This window comes from Varanus komodoensis, unplaced genomic scaffold (genome assembly GCF_004798865.1).
Source record: "Varanus komodoensis strain SLA01 unplaced genomic scaffold, ASM479886v1 scaffold35, whole genome shotgun sequence".
NCBI lineage: Eukaryota > Metazoa > Chordata > Lepidosauria > Squamata > Varanidae > Varanus > Varanus komodoensis.
In genome coordinates, this window is record NW_025335856.1 from 7,679,476 (window position 1) to 7,702,904 (window position 23,429).

Consider the following 23,429-nt stretch of genomic DNA (forward strand, 5'->3'; position numbering starts at 1 on the left):
ACTGACGGTGGCCAGAGGTGCCTGTCCACCCAGTGCTAGGCTCTGCCAAACAGCTTAGCTGAATCTCCTACTTGGCAAAGAAAGCCGGTGAATTCCGATTACTTTGTGCACAGCAACAATCTAGCATGAATCTCCTGGTGATGGCTGTGATTTAGCCAGCCTCAAGGCAGCAAGTTTGCAAAGAAGAAATCCTGCTACAGACAACCTGCTTTTCAAGCAACAAGCTGTGTGACCTGATAGGGAAGTCACCATAGTTTTCTGCCATAGCTTCTGAATAGGGCTGCCCAGATTTTATGTTAGCCAACTGTGTGCCTTGGCCAACTGAATGGAGCTGCCCATTCTGTGGTTTGCAAGTCCATGACATTGACTATATTTCCCCACTCCTAAATTATGTTAAAAAATGTTGTTGCTGCTGTTACTGTTACAGCTGCTATTATGATTTCTTTGCTTCACCAAACAACAGCCAAAGCATTCTGGACAGTTCAAAGCAATCAAAGTAAACATAATAAACTACCATAAAATTCAAGACTTGCAAAATGTAAAACAAATTAAAATATCTAAAACAACATAACAGAAGCTAGAGCTACAAAGCATCCGGAGTGCATGGTTCCCTAAAACCCTTGAATATCTTTGTATAGCTTTAAATGCCTTAGCATAGAAAGTTCTTTACCTGGCACTTATTTATTTTATTCATTTATTTACGTATATTTATATGCTGCCTATAATTGCCAAGGCCTTCCTAGGCAGCAATTACACTTAACAGATTATAAGGCTGGTGCCAGGCAGGCCTCCATGGGGAGATCATTCCAAGCTGGTGAGCCACCACTGTGAAGGCATCCTTACTTCTGAATGTCTCTGGGGAGACACAAGTGGAGGCCAGGAAGGACTTCCAGAATGAATGACAGATTTCCTTTTGTTTGACTTTGCATATATAGCAAAGTGGTTCACAAGATCAAGTCCTGATAAAAGTAAGGTAAAGGTAAAGATTTCCCCTTGACATTCTGTCTCTAGGGGGCAGTGCTCATCTCCGTTTCCTGGCCGAGGGAGCCAGTGTTTGTCCACAGACACTCTCCGTGCTCGTGTGGCCGGCATGACTAAACACCGAAGTGCACGGAACGCTGTTACCTGCCCACCGAAGTGGTACCTTTTTATCTACTTGCATTTGCATGCCTTCGAACTGCAAGGTTGGCAGGAGCTGGGACGGAGCAACGGGAACTCACCCCGTTGTGCAGATTCGAACTGGCGACCTTTCGATCAGCCAGCCCAGCAGCACAGCGGTTTAAACCACTGCGCCACCTGCGGTCCCTTCAAGTCCTGATAGAATGCAGTAAATAGTACCAGGCTTCTGAAATTAGCATGCAGGTTGAGCTTATCACATCCCAAAGCTCCTCACTTTCCTGCATGTTGCTGCAAATAATAGGAGAAAGGGTATCGCCATGGTGGTGATCCATCCTCTGTTGTTTCACAGGCAACTAGGCAATCTTGTGCTGTTGTGAGCAGCGCTCCTTGCAGTCAGTGTCCCACGCTTTCTCTCTCAGCCTCAAGGCATCCTTACTTTGCTGGGCTTTTGCAGTTCTTCACTCCACACCCTACTGCTACAGATGGCTTAATGCTGGTCTATTGTTCTTGTAGCTGTTGCTTTAAACTCTCAGCACTTTCTAATTTTATTTTAATATATTGTGAACATGGCTTTGTTGTATACATATTTTAATCAATATTGTATGTGGCCGTAGGCGTTCTTGTAGCCCAAAGGCAGAATATGCATCTAATAAATAAATTATTTTGGTTGGTAGGTGTAATGGTTTTCAGGGATGGCCAATTCCATCATTCTTAGTCTTCCTAAGATTATAATGTTCTTTAAAGTAAGTTCAGTCCATCCCATGTTTGATAAACTTCCAGTGAAAAGGGGGATTATGAAATTCCTACTTGTTTGATATATGCACTAATGTACACATCTGGGTGCTTATTTTTAAATGTTCACATCCCCCCCCAAGTATTTTACATTGCTGTTTTTTATGTACTTTTCTCAAATGCATAGTTCACTGCACTATGGACATGTGTGTGTTCATTTTCCCCAAGATGAACAGGACTTGGAAGCTCACAAAAAAATCATAGTTCATAACACAGCTCGGCATTGACTCATTCAGGAGATGAAAACTGGATATATCTAGAGGAGGAGAGGGAGGAGGAGGAGAGGGAGGAGGAGGAAGAGGAAACATTTTGCTCAGGCATCCCTTCTCGTTCTAATTAGTGATGCCAGATGCCAGTGAAATTTGGAATTAGATGGTTCATAAGTCAAATCTACTATGTTTGCCATGCTTGCATGTGTACCAAGCTTGAGTGCTTATTAAACAAACTTCATTCCAGAAAGTGCTGGCTGGGCTAAAAACACTCTGGTGCCGATCAAGCTGCTCTAGAAAAGCCTCTTTTTGGAACTTCCTTTTGTGGCCATGGAAGACACACCAGCACATGGGCATTCAGCAATGGCTGGTCTGGCTGAAGGTGATCTGTGAAGAGAGGGACTCTTGCCATGACTGCGTGAATGTGATGAAAGGACATCGGGAGGAGAATGATGCAGCCTGGGGAGGGTGCCTTAAGCTGGCTGAGACCACCCCTCGATCCAGCCTACTGACTAGAAGCAACCCTCTACGGTCCCAGGAACTAGTCCCTCCAGCAGATGCTGGGGGTTGAATCAGGGACTCACCTGCTCTGTCCCTGAGCTATGGCCTTCCCAGAAGCTCTTCAGGCCCTGGCCTGCCAGCTACCACCAGCTGGCAGATCAGGTGAAGGTTTATGCTTCTGTAGCCATTCATATATGCCAAAAAGAGATCTCAGAATCATGCGTGGAGAATTATCTGAGAGCGGGTGGAAGAGCGATGCATGATCGCTGCAGAGGTAAAATCACCATCACAAAATTTAATGTTTGGGTTGGTCCCCAGGTGTCCATAACTGAAGCCTGCATGCAGCAATAGGCTCACCGGGGTGTCCTCACTGTTATTTGGCCAAACCATTTTTGTTTCACTGATGTGGAGCAGGGAAGAAACAAATGTCGCTGTACTCTAAGACATCCCTGAGCCAGGCAATTTGAGGAGCTGTTTCACCAGAATACTCAGAAGCTGCCCACCAACACAGAGGTCACACTAGGAAAGAGGAGTCTCTGCTGCTTCTCCATGGGTGGCCTGTGCCCACACCGAAGGGGGAAGAGGACTGCGTCCAGGCCTCCTTTGTGAATGGGCCAAGCTGGTCCACACTTCCCAGACCAAAATGTGGATCAGAACAGAGCTGTCCACCCAACTGTACCCTTCTCTGCTAAACAATGCATGTGTACGGGAAAGCGGCTTGCCTTGTGGGAGCAGCTGGGAGTCATACGGCTAATGGGGCAAAATAAAAATCTAATAAATAAATTGAATAAATAAATGCTCAGATTAGGGGGAAATGCATAGCAAATGTGTATGCCACATAAAATTCAGAACAAAGTAAATGTGATTGCAGCTCCTCTCTCTCTCTCTCTCTCTCTCTCTCTCTCTCTCTCTCTCTCTCTCTCTCTCTCTGTGTGTGTGTGTGTGTGTGTGTGTGTGTTTGTGTCTGAGGGGGTCTACAATTGCACAAATTAGATGAAATTGACCTATGACTGAATATGTGCAAAATGTTCTGTGTGTGAGTGTGTGTGCTTGCAAGTGCACACACAAAACAAACAAAAAACAGTTTGGATCATCTGTTCCTACTCTACATTACCTCAACTTTGTACCTGATGCATTTATTTATTTGTGGAATCCCATAAAGAAATAAAATAATGAAAATAACTGAATGCTTATTGATAGGATGAAAACAGATTCAGAAACTGGGTTGAACTACCCCAAGTTTGGGCAAATAAAGGCACCAAAATAATCCTCTGCCAGGCTACTGCCTGACTCACCTTGAGACTCCCTCCCTCCTGCTCCTGGCTTCCCAGGAGACACAAAAGGACTATATCTATGAAAGGACTCACCGTGTTAGCTGCCCATTCTGCACAGGGAGAATTAGCTGAAGTTAATTGGGTAGCCATTCTGAGCTCAGCTTGCAAGACCTGTTGCTGCGATTTCAGCCCACCTCTTCCACTCTCCTGACCTCATGGCACTTGGTGCCTTCTTGGGAGCTGCCCAGATCCAATATGCATTATAAACCTATTATGATGGCAGAATGAGCAGGGCGAGGCAGTGTCTTTGTTCCTTCCTATGAAGGGTGCTACAGAAGGCAAACAGGAAGATGGCATTCGCAGAAGAGATACTGCCTCAGGATCTGTCAGCCCTTGCTTTAGTTCTTTGGAAAAATCCCATGTGTGAGCAGTAGTGTGTGTGTGTGTGTGTGTGTGTGAGAGAGAGAGAGAGAGAGAGCGAGCGAGAGAGAGCAAGAGAGAGCGAGAGAGAGCGAGAGAGAAAGAGAGAGAAAGAGAGAGAAAGAGAATGAGAGAGGAGCCCCAAGTCTGCTTCAGATGATTCTTTTTTCTTTTATCTGGCTGGAGTTTTGATGTGGTAGCACAGCAGGAAATATTACATACAAGGGCTAGACCTGGACTTTGGAAGAACATGAGCTATCCTGTGGATGCGAGGCAATTATCACGGTGCTAGAAGAGATGTAGGCAGCATAGCTAAATCGGGGGAGATGCTCAGAGCAGGCAGGCAGGGAATGGCGGGCTGCAGGAAGGAGCACAGTACTGCAGAGCACAAAAATATACGAAGCCTTGAGGGTCAGAGCCAAGATGCATCTCGTCTCCCACAATGGCCACCTTGATGGATCTGAGAAGCCCAGCTTGAAGAAGTCATCTGCTCATTATATTTTTTAATCTGCTCAATCACAAGCATTCTCTACACAACACACAATAGCACTTTGCCATGCTTGCTCCTCCGCAACTGAGGCTTGGAGCCATGCTTCCTTCCACAGCCTCTTAATTATACTGCTATTGAGTTACAATGCCAAATATCCCAACAATTCCTGCACAACACAAAAAGCAATCCTAAGCTATATTAGTTAGAGTCACCGTGTTTCTGAATCTGAAGGTGCGGTACAGTCATCATGAGTAGTTGCCACCAAGAGAGTCTTCATCCCATGGCAGCATGTGGCACACTGACACATGGGCTCAGAGACCCTGGCAGAACTTCCTGCCATGGCTGCTTGATGTTCAGAGCTACAAACCACATGTCTGAGCCCACTCTCCCTATTTGCAGAATATGTATGGCTCCCGAAATCTCACCTGCCCTTCCCAGGACTTTCCTATAGCCTACTGTACATGTACACTCAGTACCATTAAAGCATGAGCTCTGGGGAAGGCAGGGTCATGGCCCGGGCTTAGATCAGTTCTGCCCCTGGACTCACCCTCCAGTGCCTGTCACAGACCACCCCACTTGCCTGGGGTGAGGAGTCGAGGCGAAGAAGGTGGGACAGCTCATCAGCAACAATGATGAATGCTCCAGCAGGGCATCTGATCTCCCCAGCAAAATTTTGCAAGCCCTGTTTTGGAGGTGCACTCATGAGTAAAGGTAAAGGTAAAGGTTTCCCCTTGACATTACGTCCAGTCATGCCTGACTCTCGGGGGCGGCGCTCATCTCCGTTTCCTGGCCGAGGGAGCCAGCGTTTGTCCGCAGACACTCTCCGTGCTCGTGTGGCCGGCATGACTAAACACTGAAGTGCACGGAACGCTGTTACCTGCCCACTGAAGTGGTACCTTTTTATCTACTTGCATTTGCATGCTTTCGAACTGCAAGGTTGGCAGGAGCTGGGGCAGAGCAACGGGAACTCACCCCGTTGTGCAGATTCAAACCGGTGACCTTTCGATAAACCAGCCCAGCAGCACAGCGGTTTAAACCACTGTGCCACCTGCAGTCCCGCACTCATGAGTGCAGCATAGCTAAGATGCTGAGAATGGTGGATCAGAAATTTGGACAGCACCACTGCCATAAATGTCTATGTGGGTAGGCAGCCTATTCCCCTGCAAAGGACCCCAGAGAGCACCAAACAGCAGGGGACCAGGAACAATCTGCCTAGAGCCTCCAAAGCATGGGACTCGGCTTAGCGAAATCTATCCTCCACTGTTGAATCCCCCGTTAAAGCCATGGAGGCTGATGGGAATCACCAGCCACTTGCTTAGCAGCAGCGGGCTGGCTTGAAGAAGAGTCAAGGTGCTGTGAGCCAGCTGTTCGAGAACCTGTTTCCTTTTATAAGGATGGCTGGGATAAAGGGGGGTGAAATGGTTCTGGTGAGTTTGTTTGCAGGGCAGGGCAGGGCAGGGCAGGGAGATCATATAATGGGGGAGTGGTATTAAAACAGAGAGCCAGTCCCAAGAGAGATGAAGACAAAAGAAAGAAGCAAGTGCTGAAGGAAAGGATGGATGTGATGGCTGTGAAAAATAAAATGAGAAACAAAGGAAAGCAAACTTCAGACATCAGAGGGAGAAGATCTCAAGCAATTTGTGCTGATGTATATAAGTAGCTTACCCTAGGGATATGGAAGCAAATCACAACATTGATGCACATTTTCTAGTTCTCCATTACACTCTTCCTCCTAGAACAGAAGCACTGCGGAAAGTTTTAGCATTATTCACAGAGCCCCCTATAAAATGCAATTCTGCACAAGTGCAAATACAGTGCAGAGTATTGTACCAGCTGCAGAATCCGGGTTCATGAGAATTTCAGCTTTCCTTCAAAGGGGAGGAAATACATTTCTAGCTTCTATGAATGCAAATACGGGTTTGGAAGTCTATAGGAATAGCAGGTGAAATCCCAGGAGCCTAAGTAGGATCTCGGGAGGTCAGAGATTCAGCACTGCAGAGGGCTTTGCTCCTCCCCATGACTAAATCATCTAAAGTCTTTAAAATACATGCCTTGCAAAATAAGTGAAGTTATGCATGATGTCTGCAAAAGCCACACACTCATGGAAGCCAGCTTTTTATAGAACAGAATATTGAGGGGCTTTTTAATGCAGATTGTACGGACTGGTAATATGCCCCCCACCCCACCCAAAGGATGTGCCTGCTTTGAAGGGAAAGCCAAGATTCCCATTGGTATGCACTTCTGGTTGCCTGCTCTGTATTCACAGCCAGCTCGGGCTAAATGTATATTACACAGGTGACAAATGCCCTTTGCACACTGTTTGCTGACCCTGGAATCTGTGTCAGTTTTCCTGTGCACTCTGGAGGATACAGGCCTGCTTCGTATGCTCACAATATTCTAGGGGCAGTGTACCATTGGCCCTGAGACTCAAGGTCCCTGATTATCAGAGTGCATATCCGTTCCTCTTTCTGCCAGTTGGGTACCCCATCCTACTGGCAAGTCCTGCCCATGTGCACAAAATGCCAGTGGGGGAGAGAAGTCTCTGGGATGAAGATGCATGCAGTTCTGGAGAGATAGGAACTTCTGCAGTCTCTCAGACTACAGGTCCTGGAATTCCCTATGGGAATGGGGTGGCATAGAAAACATAGAAACAAAACAAATACATATACAAACTTCTGTTCCAGAGAAGGAATTTCTCCATGTTCAGCATCCTGTTCTCTTCTAGCATAAAGAATCTCACAAGCTCTATATACCCAGCTTGACACAGGGATATCAGCTGCCATAAACACCCTCCACCATGAGTTGCAATTTAGCTTCTCCCCTACCATTGCCATAATGGGCTTGTACTCTGGACCAGAGCCCCTTCTTACCTGGATCTCTGAGTCCAGGTAAAATTAACCCTGATTCTGCAGCCCTGCACATATCCCCAGTTACTGTCAGCTTCTGTACATGTGCATTGGTTTCTTTGGTCTCTCCTTCCATTCCAAAAACTCTAATGACTTCTTCCTTATTTCTTGCAATAAGAAATAAACCTTGCAGCTCCTGGGATACATTGTTGAATACTTACAAAGTTACACTCTCAAAGCAATGTGTTTTGAGATTTAGCACTGGAATGCTATTTCGCTCACGCACTAAACACCATGACATTGTTCCACAACCAGCTGCATGCAGGTTGCCCTGCCACCAAAGTGTCAGTGCCAGGGACAGAACAGGCAAGCTTAAGGATGTTCCCCACCAAGGAGCTCTGGACTCTCTCCTCTCTCACTGATATTTACCCTTTTGGCTTCTGTCCTGCTTTCAGAAAGCTGCTCACACCAGTTCATGCCCAATGAATAGACAGACAGTATTCCCCCAAAACACACAATACCCATCGCTCTTAAGGAGATAGAAAAGGTACTTCTGATTGCAGGGATGCCAGCAGGGACTGGCAAACCAGAAGGGCAGTCAGCTGCTGGCCAGGAGCCAGGAGTTATTTACATTAAGTTGAAAATGAAGGAGAGAGCAGGGGGATGCGGCTGCTCAACATGGGCATGTCCATGGGAAGCCATTCGGAAAAATGACTTAGATGGCTGATACCTAAGCGCCTGTGAGGTGCCGAAACAAAAGTCAAATAGAAACATTTGGCATCTGAGGTTAACAGCAGAAAAATAAACATGGTGCTATCTGAACAGAGAAAACATGGGGCCGGGGAATTGGTTGGTTTCAAACAGAAATCCTTTCCACAAAGTCACCATTTCAAATTTCAAGACGAATGTGGAGGTTCCTACATGGGCAAAATAATTCTGAGAAGAACCAACTATATTTGCTGAGCATAATTAAATTTCTCAGCAGATTTGTGTGTGCATGTGTTGGGAGGGTTATATTTCATACCTGCAGTGCTGGTTCCTTTTCACATGTCAGTAATTGTTGCTCCAATTCTTAAATGCAGCACAATTTAACTGACTAGGAGTGTGCATGCCCTGATTCACAAAAGCCTACTTCAGGTAAGTAATTTGCATACAAACTTTTGGAACAGTGGTTTGCTCTAGCTGAAGTTAGTCAATAAACCAGGATATGAAAGTCTATTTTTTTCACTGAAAATGATCAGTGTTTTTGTTTGTTTTTCATTGTATTTTGACAATGTTTTTAGATGGTATTTTAATATGTTGTTATTATTATTCGTTTTAAAATATTTTTGAAAGCTGTCTCAAGTGCCATGTTTTTGTTAGAAAGACAGCATACACCACCAAATCAAAGAAAGAAATAGCAACATTCCCTCTCTCTTTGGATGCGCAATGGTGAGGACAGAGGAGAGGAATGGACAAGACAGTGGCTTCTTGTGCCTCAATCATATTAACAGGATTATTGCCTGAATGGGGCCTGGGCATGCATGTGACCTCAGGCTTTGCAACACCTCACCGATGATACTAGACTTCTCCAATCTGATGGCCTCTGGATGTTCTGGATTACAACTCCCACTTGCTGACTGGAGCTTGGTTGGAGTTGCAGTTCAGAACATCTGTCATGGACAGGTTTGGGAGGCTTAGTCTGCTCTTGGCTTTCCAGGGGCTTGGGCAGAGACAAGTCTTTCTCAGGACTCATCATCGGACTGCTTGACTGAAGATACAAGGTACTGAGAATGCTATGGACAGCACTATAAAGACAAATGTCATATGATGGACTGAACCTGGGACTTTCTGCGTGGAAAGCAAGTGCTGTCCCATGAGTTGTGTCTGCCTCCAATCAAAATGGAGATTGATTTGGCGTCTCAAACAGGGAGGGGAGGAAGAAGATGGAGAAGGAAAACCAGCATCATCACAGACATAGGAAGAGTCCTGCCATCTGCAGAGCACACTCCCTGCTGGGCAGAGCAATTCACAGCCGTGCTGGCATTGCATGAAAGATGGAACCTCCTTCCCATTTGCTTCTGCCTCATCCTGATTTAAGCAAGTGGTAAGACTTCACCTGAGTGGCACAGTTGCGCTACCAGAGCAGACAGGTAATTAACTATCAAACAATGGCCAGGATTTAGAGATTAACTCAGTGCACAGAAGGAGTGGGAAAACTCATTTGAACCAAACAAAAGGGGCAGGGGGTGATTAGTTGTTTCAGACACAAAGGAAAGTGCCGGATAGACCCAGGGAAACCGATAAGCTAGAAAGCACACATATCCCTCCAATACTTACCTATATAAAAAACAAAACCGCCCCTCCTGCATCTCCCTTGAATGAAAATTTCACTGTTTTCTATCATGCAAATACTTGTGACTAAGTGAGATTAAACTCCAGCAGGCCTGCAGGCCTTCACAAAGTCCATTTTCGGCCTGAGATAAGGCAAACATTCCTTAATGCATCCTGCAAGGCACTGAGAATGTTTTGGACTGCATTACAAACACAAATATAATTCGATCTTGTTGGGAGAGAGGTGCTGGGTACTTTTGTTGTTTTAAAAACCTATTGGCTCCAGGAATGGCCTTCCTTGCAAAATGTAAATGACCCAAGCATTCTGCAGGTAGAAAAGCTATCTGAAAGAGTGCAGAATCCAGATGGGAGCTGCTTTTCAAGCTTATAATCCACTGGCTTTGTTGAAGTTTTTTGACTCTGTGTTTCATTTCATCCATGCTCCCGGGGCATTAGTAGACTTACCTCGATCAAGGTAAGGGAGGAAACTAGGACTAAGATACTGATACAAACAGGTGCCTGCCTGTTGGAGGCTGGTCCTGAGAGGATTTGCTGCCCACCCAGTGTAAGATTTATTTGCAGCAAGAAACCAGTGGAATGTTGTTAGTAATAGAGAATGGTTCACTTGTACACTTCTGCTGCTCCAAGCTATACGATAGACTTCAGGCCTAATCCCACTTCCCCACCCCTGCCCGGCCAGTTTTGAAAGCCTACTTGATTAATCATCCCCTCCTGCTCAAAATTCACACCAGAGGCAGGCAACCTTTTTTTTTGGAAGTAGGGGATGGATGCATTCAAGAATTTGATATGCCCTGGGCACCAGCACAGAATGGCTGCCATGGGAAGCAAGGCAAATAACAAGTAACCTGCCCCCAGAGAGTGAGCAGAAGGGATTGGTGAGATGTGAGCCCCAACACACTGCAGAACTCCCGTGAAGCCATCTTTTTCGACCACCAATGCAACCTATTTGTCACAGTTACCGCAGTGCAACATGTGCCTCAGCCAAACTGACCTTCAGCTGGTTCCCGGGAGCTATGCCATTTCTCAGGAGCTATGCCATCGGCCTGAGACTGTTTGTGAACATTCCACTGCATCACACATAGCGCATCCCTGCTGCCTTGGGTGGTAGGCTCAGGGGAAGGATGTGCCAACCATGGAGCTGGCACATCCTCATAGGCAGGAGGCATCTAGCTTGAAGGTGATGTCAAATAAGGACCAGGGAGGTCAGGATTTCCTCCCCCACCTTGGCCCAGAGACTTTCTTTTACGATAATCTGCTTCAAGGTTCTATGAGTAAAATGAGCAAGGAAGAGAACAAAGTAGACTGACCTGTGCTGCCTAGAGGAAAAGCAACACGAGAGAAGTATTTACCATGCAGAAAATTCAGTCCAGAATTTCCATACTTGGGCACCTCTTGCAATACATACACACACTTGCATGCATACATAGCAATTGTCAGGTGTAAGTCCCATGCAGTTAGTCTAAGGGAAATTAGCATAGGATTGTTGCTTTAGTGACCTTTGAAAATGAAAAGGGCAAATTCCAGGAACGGGTTAACAGCTTTGCAGTCTGAACTTCATACCCTTCAAATGCATTTACTCCACACTAGGGGCTTAAAGGGGCAAACGAAGGACTGTGTTACAAGAGGAAAAGTGCTCTGCCTTTGGGGGCTGGTCTCCAGAGTGGGTGCAGGCAGACCTGGGTCAGAATTTAATTGTTCTTCAAGTGCCCCCTAGTCTGAAGCATTTTACCCAAAGCTCCTTTCCTATCATCCAGAATGTTGAGAGCTCTACTGAATGCTCTATTGAATTACCCTTCACCCTCTTCCTGTAGCTGTGGCCAGCCAGGATTCCTGTTAGACCCACATAACATGGCAATAGAAATTTCCCAGGTCACGTGGACAAGAGGCAACTTCGGTGATGGGACACTTCCCCTGCCCCTTGCCACCCTTTTTAAACAGCTATCTGGTAGCTGTTGCCAAATTCTGAGGGTTGTGAACTAGTGGTTGTAAAGAAATGACTTCACAGATTTCATAATTGTAACTTTACTGCTCAGAGTCTAAAGGAGACCTGAACGAGTACTGCAGCAGTATGAGAATGGAGTGCCATGCCTTCTTTTATCTCCTTCTTAGTCCTCTGCCTTGTCTTGGAAGCATCCACCATGTTGGTCTAGTGGCCCAAATCTTGCTTCTGGTGCAGAAGATTACAGGTTCAGTACTCGGGCAGGGTTTCCATGGAGTCAAAGGAGTTTCACCCCTTTGGTGAGGGTAAACTTAAGCAGTAGAGCACACGGTTTTTATGCAAAATGTCCTGGATTTAATCCTAGCATCTCCAGGAAGAGTTGAGAAAGATCTTTGCCTGAAACCCTGGAGAACCACAACAGAGCCAGAAGGACCAGTGGTCTCACTTGCTGAAAGACAGGGCCCTATGGAAAGCCTTTATTAACGTTTTGCCTTATCATTAATGATTAATTAGGCTGAAAGAGTCTTACACTTTCAGAGTTAATATAATGAGAGGAATGAGAGGACTAGAAAAACTTTAGGTCAGATCCCGGAGTGTTCTGTTGCTCTTTTTCCTCTACAAACCTATCATCCCTGCTCAAATTCTCCTTAGAGTGACCATATGCCCCCAACACAAGACTTAGAGGGCCAAAGAATGCTTTGGATTCCAGGTCAGAGAAGAGCTCCTTGGAGCTAGGAATCTGCACTCAGATTGCCCGCCCTCCCATCACAGTATCTTAACAGCTCATCAAGTGCCATTGCCTCTGGACTTGCCATGTCTTGTCAGTATCTGATTTTTACTGCTCTTCAACTTGCCTTCCTTCTGCACCTCCCCTGACCTGTTGGTATCTGAGCCTGCTTTTTCTCACTGGTATCAGTATGTATTTGAACTTTTCCTGCTGTCTCTAGGTCTCCAGTATCGTGCAAAACCCTACATCCTTCTCCAGAACCCTGGTCCCAGGGTTCCAGACATAGCTACCTCTTGCCTGTGTCCTTGACTGGACACACAATGGGCACAGAAAGAACTGTGCCAGCTGCTTCTCTTAACTCATGAGACCAACTCCCAAGAACATGCAAAGAGGACATTCTTGCGGGTGGAAAGAGAAAATGGTTCCACCGGGATACAGCCTGCTCTGATGGCACATCAGCCTCATTCCCTCACCACCTCAAGTGCTTCAGCCACTGTAGAACTGGCTGTCTAGTGGTGTGATGGGCAAGAGGAGAACAGAGGCAAAGATTACCTCCGTCTTGCTTCCACCCCACCCAGGATGTCCATTGGGAGACTTACAGGCAGCTCCATAGGATTGTGTCCTTCCTGCGTTTTATTAAAAACAGGACTTTGTGGAAGAATGGTGGGGCTGGGGATGTTTGTTTGCTTTTTCAACTTGGTTTGGGATTCTAGAAGTTGTACAGCACTTGGACTCACTGCTAGCACTACACTGAAGAGTTTGGTTATTCCAATTACAGCAGGCTATGTCTTTGCCTTGGATTATCCAATTGAATGTGTGTGTGTGTGTGTGTGTGTGTGTGAGAGAGAGAGAGAGAGAGAGAGAGAGAGGTGTTTCTGCTGCTGTTATTAAGCAGTGAAGGATCTAAAATTACTCTTGCTATTCTCACTAAGGATGTTTTCTGCTACTTTTTTTTTCACAGATAAATGGGGTGGGGGGAAGACCCTTAGTTACAACCCTGAATGTGAACCAGAGAGCATGTCCTCTAAATTTCTTCATAAACTCCTGATGCATTTATAAACATGCACTTGAAAAATGCTAACCTCAAATGCTGCTTTTTCAAAATGCACCTTATTTTCCATTTGAGCAATTGAAAAACAGGTTGCAAATTAGAATAGGATGGAGCTGAATGGAGCTTGGAAGGAGAGTGTGGAAAGACACCCTTGGTTTCCCCCACATTGTCTGGGAAGGACCAAAACTCAGGCATAGAGCAACTACTTTGCATGCAGAAGCTCCTTGTTTCCATCCATAGGTAGGGAGCGAGGAGACCCATCTGAAGACTGGAGCGCTACTGGCAACGATTGCAAACCAGCCTTCCCCAAGGTGATGTTGTCAAGATGCACTGACTTACTGCTCCCATCGCCTTTAGGTGGGAGAGGGCTGGCTAGAGCTGACGGGAAGTATGGGTCTTATCCACTGTAAAGTGCTAGGTAAGGCTGAGATAGAACACACTGGGTTATATGGACCAAAGATCTGAAATGGCATTCACGAGTTCTGACCCTCTTCCATGCACCCTGCCAGCATAGCTATTCCATCAAGCCAGCATGCAGTCCAATGGGTGACCACATGTAGAAGAGCAGAGCAGGAAGTTGGACTCAATGGTGGTCTTCCAACTCTAGGACTCTGTGCAATTCTGTTCTACCACTGAACCTTCATGGGAAAGGCAGGCATATGGCCAAAATTAAGGGTGGAAAAAAGTGAATATGCAGTTTCTTCCACGTATGGGAAATGCATTTATTTAAATAACTCATTTTAATTCCCAAACTCTGGTGAGTTTACATAATTAAAGTAACAGTGAGATGAGGTCTCTAAAGCATGCTTACAATGTTGACCAAAAGCCAGCAGTTTGGAGTCGGTAAATTCTCAAAAATGAAAGTGTCTCTCCTCCCCGACATACTGGCAAGCTACCTAAAGCAGCAGGAGCAGGAGAAATGAGGAGCTGCCATTTTTTCCCCAGAATGCTTCTCAGAACAGTGTTACTGCCTGATATTGCATGGCTCTGAGGAACTGGACATTCCTGGAAGCAGAGAGGAGTCAGCAAGAGCTCTGCTGAATTTTGTGGCCTGCCAGAGCAAAAAGGACACCCTGTGCCAGCAAGTGGGGCAGGCAAATGGGGGCAAGAGGGCAGTTCAGTTCATCCTGTAATGTATGCACACAGCCATTGAGAAGGCATGTGGTGCACAGCATGGCTTGGTATTTCATATGCTGCAGATGGTGAGATACATTTTTGGAACAGTGAACGGTTGTTATTTCTCCTTACCCCCTGGAATATCTTTAGCCAATAGAACAGGGGCCTTCTTTTATATATCACTGCAGGACAAGTCTTTGCGAAGGAAGTGAATACGGCACAGAACAAACAAAACAGTGCCTTCAGTAATGCATAATTGTGTGTGTGTTGGTGTATGTGATGTTGACACAGTAATCTTTGCTCTGAAAACCATACATTTTCCTCTATGGAATGTTGGAAGGCATCAATACCCGCAGTACATGCAGTCACAAACACTTTCATTTCTACCACCAGCATGGTGTGCTCTTCCAACATACATACATGCATGCATGCATGCTTCTTTATGTGTCTGCTGCAGATCATGGCAGCCCTTGTGCATGAAGAATTCAACCCAAACTTTTATTAACATCCTGTCTTAGCAAATTCGTTTTGCCTTGCTCTGTTCCATGGTTCTCTCAGTCTGCCCCAGAGATGGCTGTAGTTTATCGACCAACTTTTAAAACACACACTCCATATGCAGCCCTTCCTAGAATCTACCATGTTCTGAATCCTCCCAATTCCAATTAACTTCAAAGAAGTTAAGAGAGACTTCCAGTTTGGATGACGGTGTAGCTTGCACCATAAAAGAACAAGATCTGGTAATGCTTTCACTGACAGAAAGTACTGCTCTTTCGTGGAAACGAGATATCTTCCTTCCACAGTAGACGAACAGAAGATGAAGAAGTGGGAGGGATAGCAAATGGGTAGAATTGATTTTAAATACCAGAGGATATCAAGAATTTAGGTCAGGAAATACAGCACTAGCATGAGGATGGATCTGATATAATTACACTTCTTCAGCTTCCTGATTTCAGCTTTGACATTTTTTCCATATGATTGGCTTTGATTTAAGAAATGTGGACAGGTAATAAAAATCGGAAAGACAAACAGAAAATGCCCAGGCTCATAATGCATCCACCAACCTTTTTGGTTTTGTTTTTCTTGTTGGAGTTGTTTCATGAGCAATCGAGAGAGTGAGGGGAGGGGGATTTCGCTCTATTTATTTTTCTTGATTGCATTAAGGGGAGGAAAGAAAGGAAGGGAAGGGGTGGGGGGAGAGCCCTGAATTTTTGTTGGCTTCCTATTCATTAGTCTGTCAATAATGCTCAGCCCCAGCCTATCGACAGCGGATTAGCTCAGGTCGACTTGGTGTACAAGACCAATGCCTTTCTTAACCCAGCTTGTTTCCAAATCAATACACCCATCAGCATTTGAAAATTAGCCCGAGATGGGATTCCAATACTCAAGCTGGTGTGCCATGCGAAGCGGGCTCCTGCCAACTCCTCCAGAGAAGGCTGACGGCAAAGGGATTAGAATCCCCCCCCCCCATTAATACTTGCTCCAAAGCCTACTGCAACTCTAGGAGTGCAGCATTCTCCAAATATGTTCCCCATGCTTTTCTGTGTGCACCTTAATAGAGCTGAAAATTAATCTGAATTTCTTGTTGCTCATTGTTTATGAGTCTTCTCTTTTCTTTTTCTTTCTTTTTACCTAACAAATTGTGTGCCTCTGTGTTTGATCTCACATCGGGACAAGAAAACACTGTGTAAATGGAATACTCCACCTTTCATCCAGTGGAATCTACAGGGTGCTTGAGAAGGTGGGGCCTTTGACACCAACTGTGGCATCATGGAATACCCAGTTGCTCAAAGACTCAAACAGTTGGCACTACAGGTTCTGTGAGGAAATGCCTGTTGTCAGTTTGGAAGAGATTAAATCCCATATAGGAGTAGAATGGAGGCCATTATCTTTTATCTGAAGGGCCCTCCATAGCTGCACGCGGCTTATGTACAACATCCTCCACTCTAGAGGACCAACCAGACATCCTTGAATCCTTACCTTGCACAATAAGATGGACTCGAGAAGTCTTTGGATGATTGTCAGTCTGCACAGAGCAGGTGTACGGCCCTTCGTCATACACGTCCACGGCATTTATCCGGATGGCGTAGTGGGTTTTGGTGTTAGCGATGAGCTCCACCCGGGGGTCCAAGCACCACTTGTCGTTGCCAGCATAAAGAATGCTGCTACGGTTGAGCCAGGCAACCCTAGTCACTCGATTATCAACAATGCACCTGCATTAAGGGAGAGAAGATTATCATCAGCAAAAGGCTATTTAAGCCATTTTATATAATTTCCAATCATCTATCCCTTTTCTTTGCTCTCTCCTTTTTATAGCTTTGCTGTGAGCAGCACTTTCCAGGAGCCAGCACCTCCGTTCTCCCAAGAGGGAAATGTCAGCACTTCTCTGGATCCAAGGGCTGAGCTCAGGATGCCTGGCTTCATCTAAACTTTTAACCTTAAGTCTCAGAGTCATTCTGGAAGATTTCCAAAGGAAAGAGTTACAATTATTCAGAGTTGCACCACTTCAAACTATTGTTATTCTGCCCCTTTGTCAGAAAAGTGCCATTTTCAAGCCTAACTGCCCCTGGTCATTTCACAGATACCATCCCCATAAATTCTGGGACACAGTCACTGCCACCACCCAGTTCCAATTTTGCAAGCACTTGCCTGTTCCCTGTACCTGCTTGCTTCCTCTTCCTTTTGATGGGAAGTTTTAAGCTTCTGAAGAGCTACAAACAAGGATGGTTGGCCATAAATGTCTGATGACAGTTGTGCCTGACATGAAACCCACCTAACATACTACAACCTAACATCTGTGGTTGTTGGCCCATCACAGAGTTGATATCACTCCCTATTTTGCTACCTCCCAAAAAGGAGACATTATCAAGCCCCCAGATGACCCAAGCACATGGTAGGCTGTAGGTTCAGGTTGCAAATTGTGTAGGTCCCAAGATAGTCCTGACAATAAATGAGGCGTATGAGTTAAGTGAATTAGACTCACTGAGGATCAGAAAGTTGCAAACCCCAAGACTTCCAATAACCAGCCTGGAAATAGAAAAAAGGGCACATCACAAAACCTTAGGGCTGTAACTAATGACTGAATGCCTGGTAAATTGGGTACGATTTTGAAGGCACTGAAAAGGTGGTGGTGCTGGTGCCAGACAAGCTTCTCTGAGACTAGTAGTCTGTAATCATGAGTTCACCACAATAAAGGCCTGTTTTCAAGCAAACTCCTTCTGAGCTTCTTTCAAAGATGGCGCACAAAGAACTTCTGTAACTGATCTCAGGGACGAGGTGAGCTCATACAGGTCCTTGAGGCACTGGAGTCCCAAGCCATGTGAGGTTTTATGAATTAAAACCAACATCCTGAATTTAACCAACAAACAAATTGGGACCCAGTTAGAAGAAAACCAAGACCAAGTTTATATATTTACATTGCATAATTCCAGTCAAATGACTGGACACTGAGTTCTGCACGAACCATAGCTTCCAATTTTTCTTCAGAGGTACTCCAACATAAAATACATTGCACCAACCTAACTTAGAAGTTCCAGAACATGGACCACTGATGGTAGGCCATTCCCAGGGTTGCAGCTGAACTACCAACTGAAGCTAGTAGAAGGAACTTCACACCATGGAGGCCACTGGAGCCTCTAGGGACAATGATGGATCCAGAAATACTACCAAGCTGTGCATTTGCTCCTTCACGGGAGATGCCAAGCGACCACTTTGTAGCTCTGTTTCATGCACAGGTATCTGGCTCGTTTTGCGTTCCTCAGATATTCTTAATTCCAAATCATGTTTGGCATCCTATGCTTCCAAGGCAGATCATTTTGACAGCAAAGCCTCCCAGTAAGCAAGCTGAGATAGGAAACATCATTTAGAATGAAGTCTATTTAACAACCTTTACAATTCATTCATAACTCAGTGAAAGAGTTATGCTAAAAGGCCAGTGATCAGGGATGATATGGAAGAGTAAAAAGAGATAGCATTTGTATCCTGTTTATGGCTCACTCCACTACTTCATTGTTACTGGTGTAACAGTGGTGGTACAAACACATTTCTGAGTCACCAGCCTATGAATCACCAAATATTAAATAGGCATGACCAAACAAAGAAGAATTACTGGAAGGCATGTTGGACTGCTAAAGTCAATGAACCAAAGCCAGTTCTTCTCTGTTTGAAAGGGCATATCAAGCTTTCCATGTTGCTACAAGACTTAGTTTAATAGCTTCACTTAATTGTGACTTGCTTTTACACGGTTCCCATTCCATTCAATGAGAGCTGTACAGAATAATTTCCTTGTGAATCATCTCACATGAGCAGCAGCAATGTGGAATACAAACACATACACACACACCCATGACCACAGATTCAGAAGCATATGAAGTGGAGCATGGGCTAATTAAGACAAAGCTATGGACCATTGGCTATTAGTCATGATAACTGAAAGGAACTCTCATAGTCAGAGGCTTCTGAACACCAGCTGTTGGAAAGGCCCCCATGGAGAAGGGCTTTTGCCTTCCATGCAGGCTTCCTCTTGGCATCTGGTTAGGCAGCATGGATAGCAGGGTGTTGAATAAGAAGGATGTTCTGTTCAGTACAACAGAGCTTTCTTATGGTGATTGCTCTTAGAGCTGGTGTTACTAGGTGACATCTTTGGGGAGATGCCAGAGCTCCAGGGCTCCCACAGAGATCACCTTCACTGTTTTCCTGGGCCCCCAAATCAGGAGGCACCCCAGGGCATTGTGGGAAATTAACATGGTACTCCCTCTACACAGGCAAACACCTGAGAGACAGGTTTTTAAAAGTCTGGTGATGACTAGATACTTGGATGTTTACACTCTGAGGCATCTGTCAGACCTCTCACTACGCTGCATGTCATGGCAACCAAAACTGCTGTGGGATGGTTGTGTCACCTCCTACATGGCAGAACCACCAGTGGATGCATCAGGAGTGCCTTGCAGTTTGAGCAGTTTTCAGTGATATGCTGAAGGCAGAGATTTGTGGTTGCCTGTGGATATACCCGACTATGGCCTTGTTAGCCAAGGGTGGGGCGAAGGTTTTCTCTACACCAGTGAGAAGGACTTAAGAAAATCTCTTTTTGGTTCTCTTTCCCACCCCTTCTTTTCATGCCTGACCTTTCTCAAATGTGCAGCCTAGGGGCTCATGGACAATAATGGAGCCAGTCAGTGTGTAATCCAAGTATCCCCTCCATCAGATGATCATTTAAGTTCTTTTGAAAGGCAGCCGGGCTCAGGCAAGGCATGATGATACAGTGAAGCAAGCGCTTTCACCCTTCACAGCATCTGGTCACACAATCTCTCCTTATCTCATGGACACACTCCTCAAGTTCCCAAGATTCACAGGGTTCAAGAGTCAGGATGCCCTCATTTCTGTGATCCTTTCTTAAAGCTCTAGAGTCAAACACAAACATGAGAACTAGTTTTTTAACCCTCCTTGAAAGCTACGTAGTCCGAGAATTAGCCTCATTGGCACATGATATCAAGCAAAAGAGATGCCCAATCTTGGTTTTTACTGGGAAACTTTCCTTTGTTTGAATGTTTGTAAAGTGCCTTGATGAGCTTGTTCATACTGCTTTAAATAACCCAACAAAAACCATCCCTTCCCCCTCAGATCTGGTGGTCCTTCCTCCTAATTCTTGATCCATGGAAGCTCTCGGCACTGGTGAAGAATATACCCTTTACACCTGCTCAGGAGAACTGCCATTTATTCACAGGTTTCTTTCTGGGACCCCCAGCTTTGCAAACAGATTGTCAGCAGTCCTGGTGAGACCTCCAAGGTCCACTTATGAAACATTAAAAGTGGGAGGCCATCCTTTTTTGCCTCGCCAAAACAGAGGACAGCAATTTGTACAAGATCTGCAGGTGCTGCTAATGGGTATGTATAAATGCAAATTTAGAAATAATTATTCTAATTTAAATAGAAATATGGCACATCTTGCTGTCAAATAGAAAACTGTGAACAGGTGACCCAGGTGCTTGCCCACTCAGTTGCTAACTGCTGATGGGTAGCCATTTCTACAGTTCTTTATCTTTAGACTGGAATTGGGCAGGGCAGCCCTTCAGATAAAGGATGCATTTTGTGAAGGAAGATGCATCACCTTCCTTCCTTCCTTCCTTCCTTCCTTCCTTCCTTCCTTCCTTCCTTCCTTCCCACTTGGCTATCCCCTGCTGGCTAAAATCCTGCTGTCACTTCTGTGTAACATGCAAATCCAATTTCTTCCAACAGGGCTTAACTGTGCATTAACTGAGTGCAGGATAGCAGCCTCGCTTAACCGCTTTATGCGTGGAAAAGCTTCCCACAAGCTCCATTGGCACTGCTTCCGTTCCTCTGCTTTAAGGCTGCTGCCCCCTGATCCTCGCCTTTCTTAACAAGACGAGCTCAGCACAGCTCAGTAAGTACCTTGCTTTCGACTTCTTTTCGCTCTCCGAGACCTTGCTGCCTTTGGCTGCCGCTGCAGTCATGCCACAAACAGTGGCAAGCATAGACGTGTCCCTTGTTACACCAGCAAAGCCCTTGCACACAAACACATGTGGGAGAGCACCCATACCTACACACATACTCAGCACAAGAGAGAGGGACAGGGGTGCCATGGTAACAAGTTAAAAGCAAGAAATGAAACATAAGTGCCATTTCTGAGTTTGAAAATAACAGGGAGCATGTTCCCCAGCAGAGAGGTGCTTGTTGGAAAAGAGGGGGAAATGACGCTCCCTCTTGGATGTGCCTGGGAAGATAACAAGTCTCAACAGCTTTTGTCCTTTCTTTTCCATAATAGGAACCTCTTTTCTATTTCTATAAAAAAGATCTCTAACTGATTTTGTTTTAAAGTAGATGCAGGCAATTTCGAAAGAAATCAGTGCACATAACCACTCAGGGCCTGCTGCAGCCCGGGATTTGGGCAGTGGCAGTCTTGGCAGAGTGTAGGAGTGAGCCCAGAAACGTCAAGTCTGACATGGACCTTCTACCAGCAAAAGACTGATATTAAGATAGAAAAACTAATAAATGGTGAGTGGCACTGCTGAGAAACCACTGGATAACTTCTATTCTCCCTGGAGAAACCTGTTAAAGTGGTTCACCTAATTTCTCTATCCATAGATAGGTGGATAATTTTGAAAGATCCTTTGCACGCAGCTGCAGAAAAAAGCATGTGGACAAGGTCCAGTGTGGATAGGCAACTTCTCTCCTTATGCCATGGATTTTTGTTTAGTTGCAAAGTCATGCCTGACCCCTTGCAACCCCATGGGCAACATTCCTCCAGGCTCTCCTGTCCTGCACCATCCCCTGGAGTCCACCCAAGCCCACACCCGCCTCTCCAGTGACCCCATCCAGCCACCTCAACCTCTGCATCCCCTTCTCCTTTTGCCTTCAGTCATTCCCAGCATCAGGATCTTCTCCAGTGAGTCCAACCTCCTCATTAGGTGGCCAAAGTCTTTGAGTTTCATGCCACAGCTAGGCAACCTTTTCTTCTGCCAAGAGTTGCATTCCCTCCCAGTTCATCTGCCAAGGACTCGCAGCAGGACATAGGTTCAAAACCAGAGTCCCCCATTTCTTTTTTTCCTTCCCTTTCTGCACCTTTTTTTTCCTCTCCTGCTGTCTGCCACTTGTCTGTGGGCTGCCAGGAATAGGTCAGATGAGGTACGGGCAGGTTGCACGCAGAGGACTTTTAAAATTAGTCACATGGCCATATGTGGACCATGAGGACCCACTCCTGCTTTGCCTGTGCAGAAGAGGGCAAGGGATGTCCTTACAGTTTCCCAACTTGAGGGCCATTGCATCATACTGCCTCCCAATTACAGGAGTCAGTACTGCATGCTACCATTCCTGTCACTTGAAGAGAGCTCTCCAGAAGATGCACAGTAGTGCTTTCTCCTTTCTTTTTGCTCATCTCCCCCTCCCACTTTTTCTTTCTTTGTGGCTTCTTCAACAGCAAGAAAAACTTAGGAGGAGGAGGAGGAGGAGGTTGTGCTACTGAAACCACGAATGGTGAGCCCCCTTCACCTGAAGGGAGCTTTGAAACTAGAACACTCCAAAGAAAGCACCAAGCCAAGACCCAGCTGCAGAAGGAGAGCTCCTGTCTGGCACAGAGGTGCTCATCTCCCTTCCCTGCCATGGGCATTCTTTAATCTGCACACTCAAAGGTGAAGCGAGGAGAGCTGGGAAAGGTGGCCATTTAATTATCCAAGCACAAGACAGGCTTCCTCCTGGTCTGTGTTGTTGCCTCTTATGCAAATCACCTGAACTCCAGCAAGCTGGGCTGGGGGATGTGGATTGTTTCAGCCCAGCAGGACACAGAAGAAATGAATAATATTAATCAGGCCTGGGAAAAGAGTGGAGCAAAATTAGCCTTCTGATTACTGAACCGAATTCCTCTCATTGCAATTCAGCAGAGAGTCACTATCTATTGGAAAAACAGGCTTCTTGAAATCATAAGAAACACTGGCACACCTTTCCCAAGCAGGGCTGGATGAGATTCAGCACCCGTTCAGTCAAGGAATGCAGCTGGGGGCCACAAAGACCCCACAAGGCACGGCTATTACCCATTGAACTTGTTGAGTAATGCCTGATAATCTGGGAAGACATCTGGCACAGTCCTTGCAGATATACCTAT

General features: G+C 45.7%; 1 protein-coding gene across 5 annotated transcripts in view; it reads right to left on the reverse strand.

Moving 5' to 3' along the window:
• NTM (neurotrimin) overlaps nucleotides 1–23,429 on the reverse strand; it is a 334,275-nt gene that overhangs the window by 138,050 nt on the left and 172,796 nt on the right. For all 5 annotated transcript variants that reach the window (XM_044439664.1, XM_044439663.1, XM_044439662.1 and 2 more), the window contains exon 2: nucleotides 16,796–17,028. In XM_044439664.1, the coding sequence (XP_044295599.1) occupies nucleotides 16,796–17,028 (233 nt within the window). The remainder of the gene's footprint in view (nucleotides 1–16,795; nucleotides 17,029–23,429) is intronic.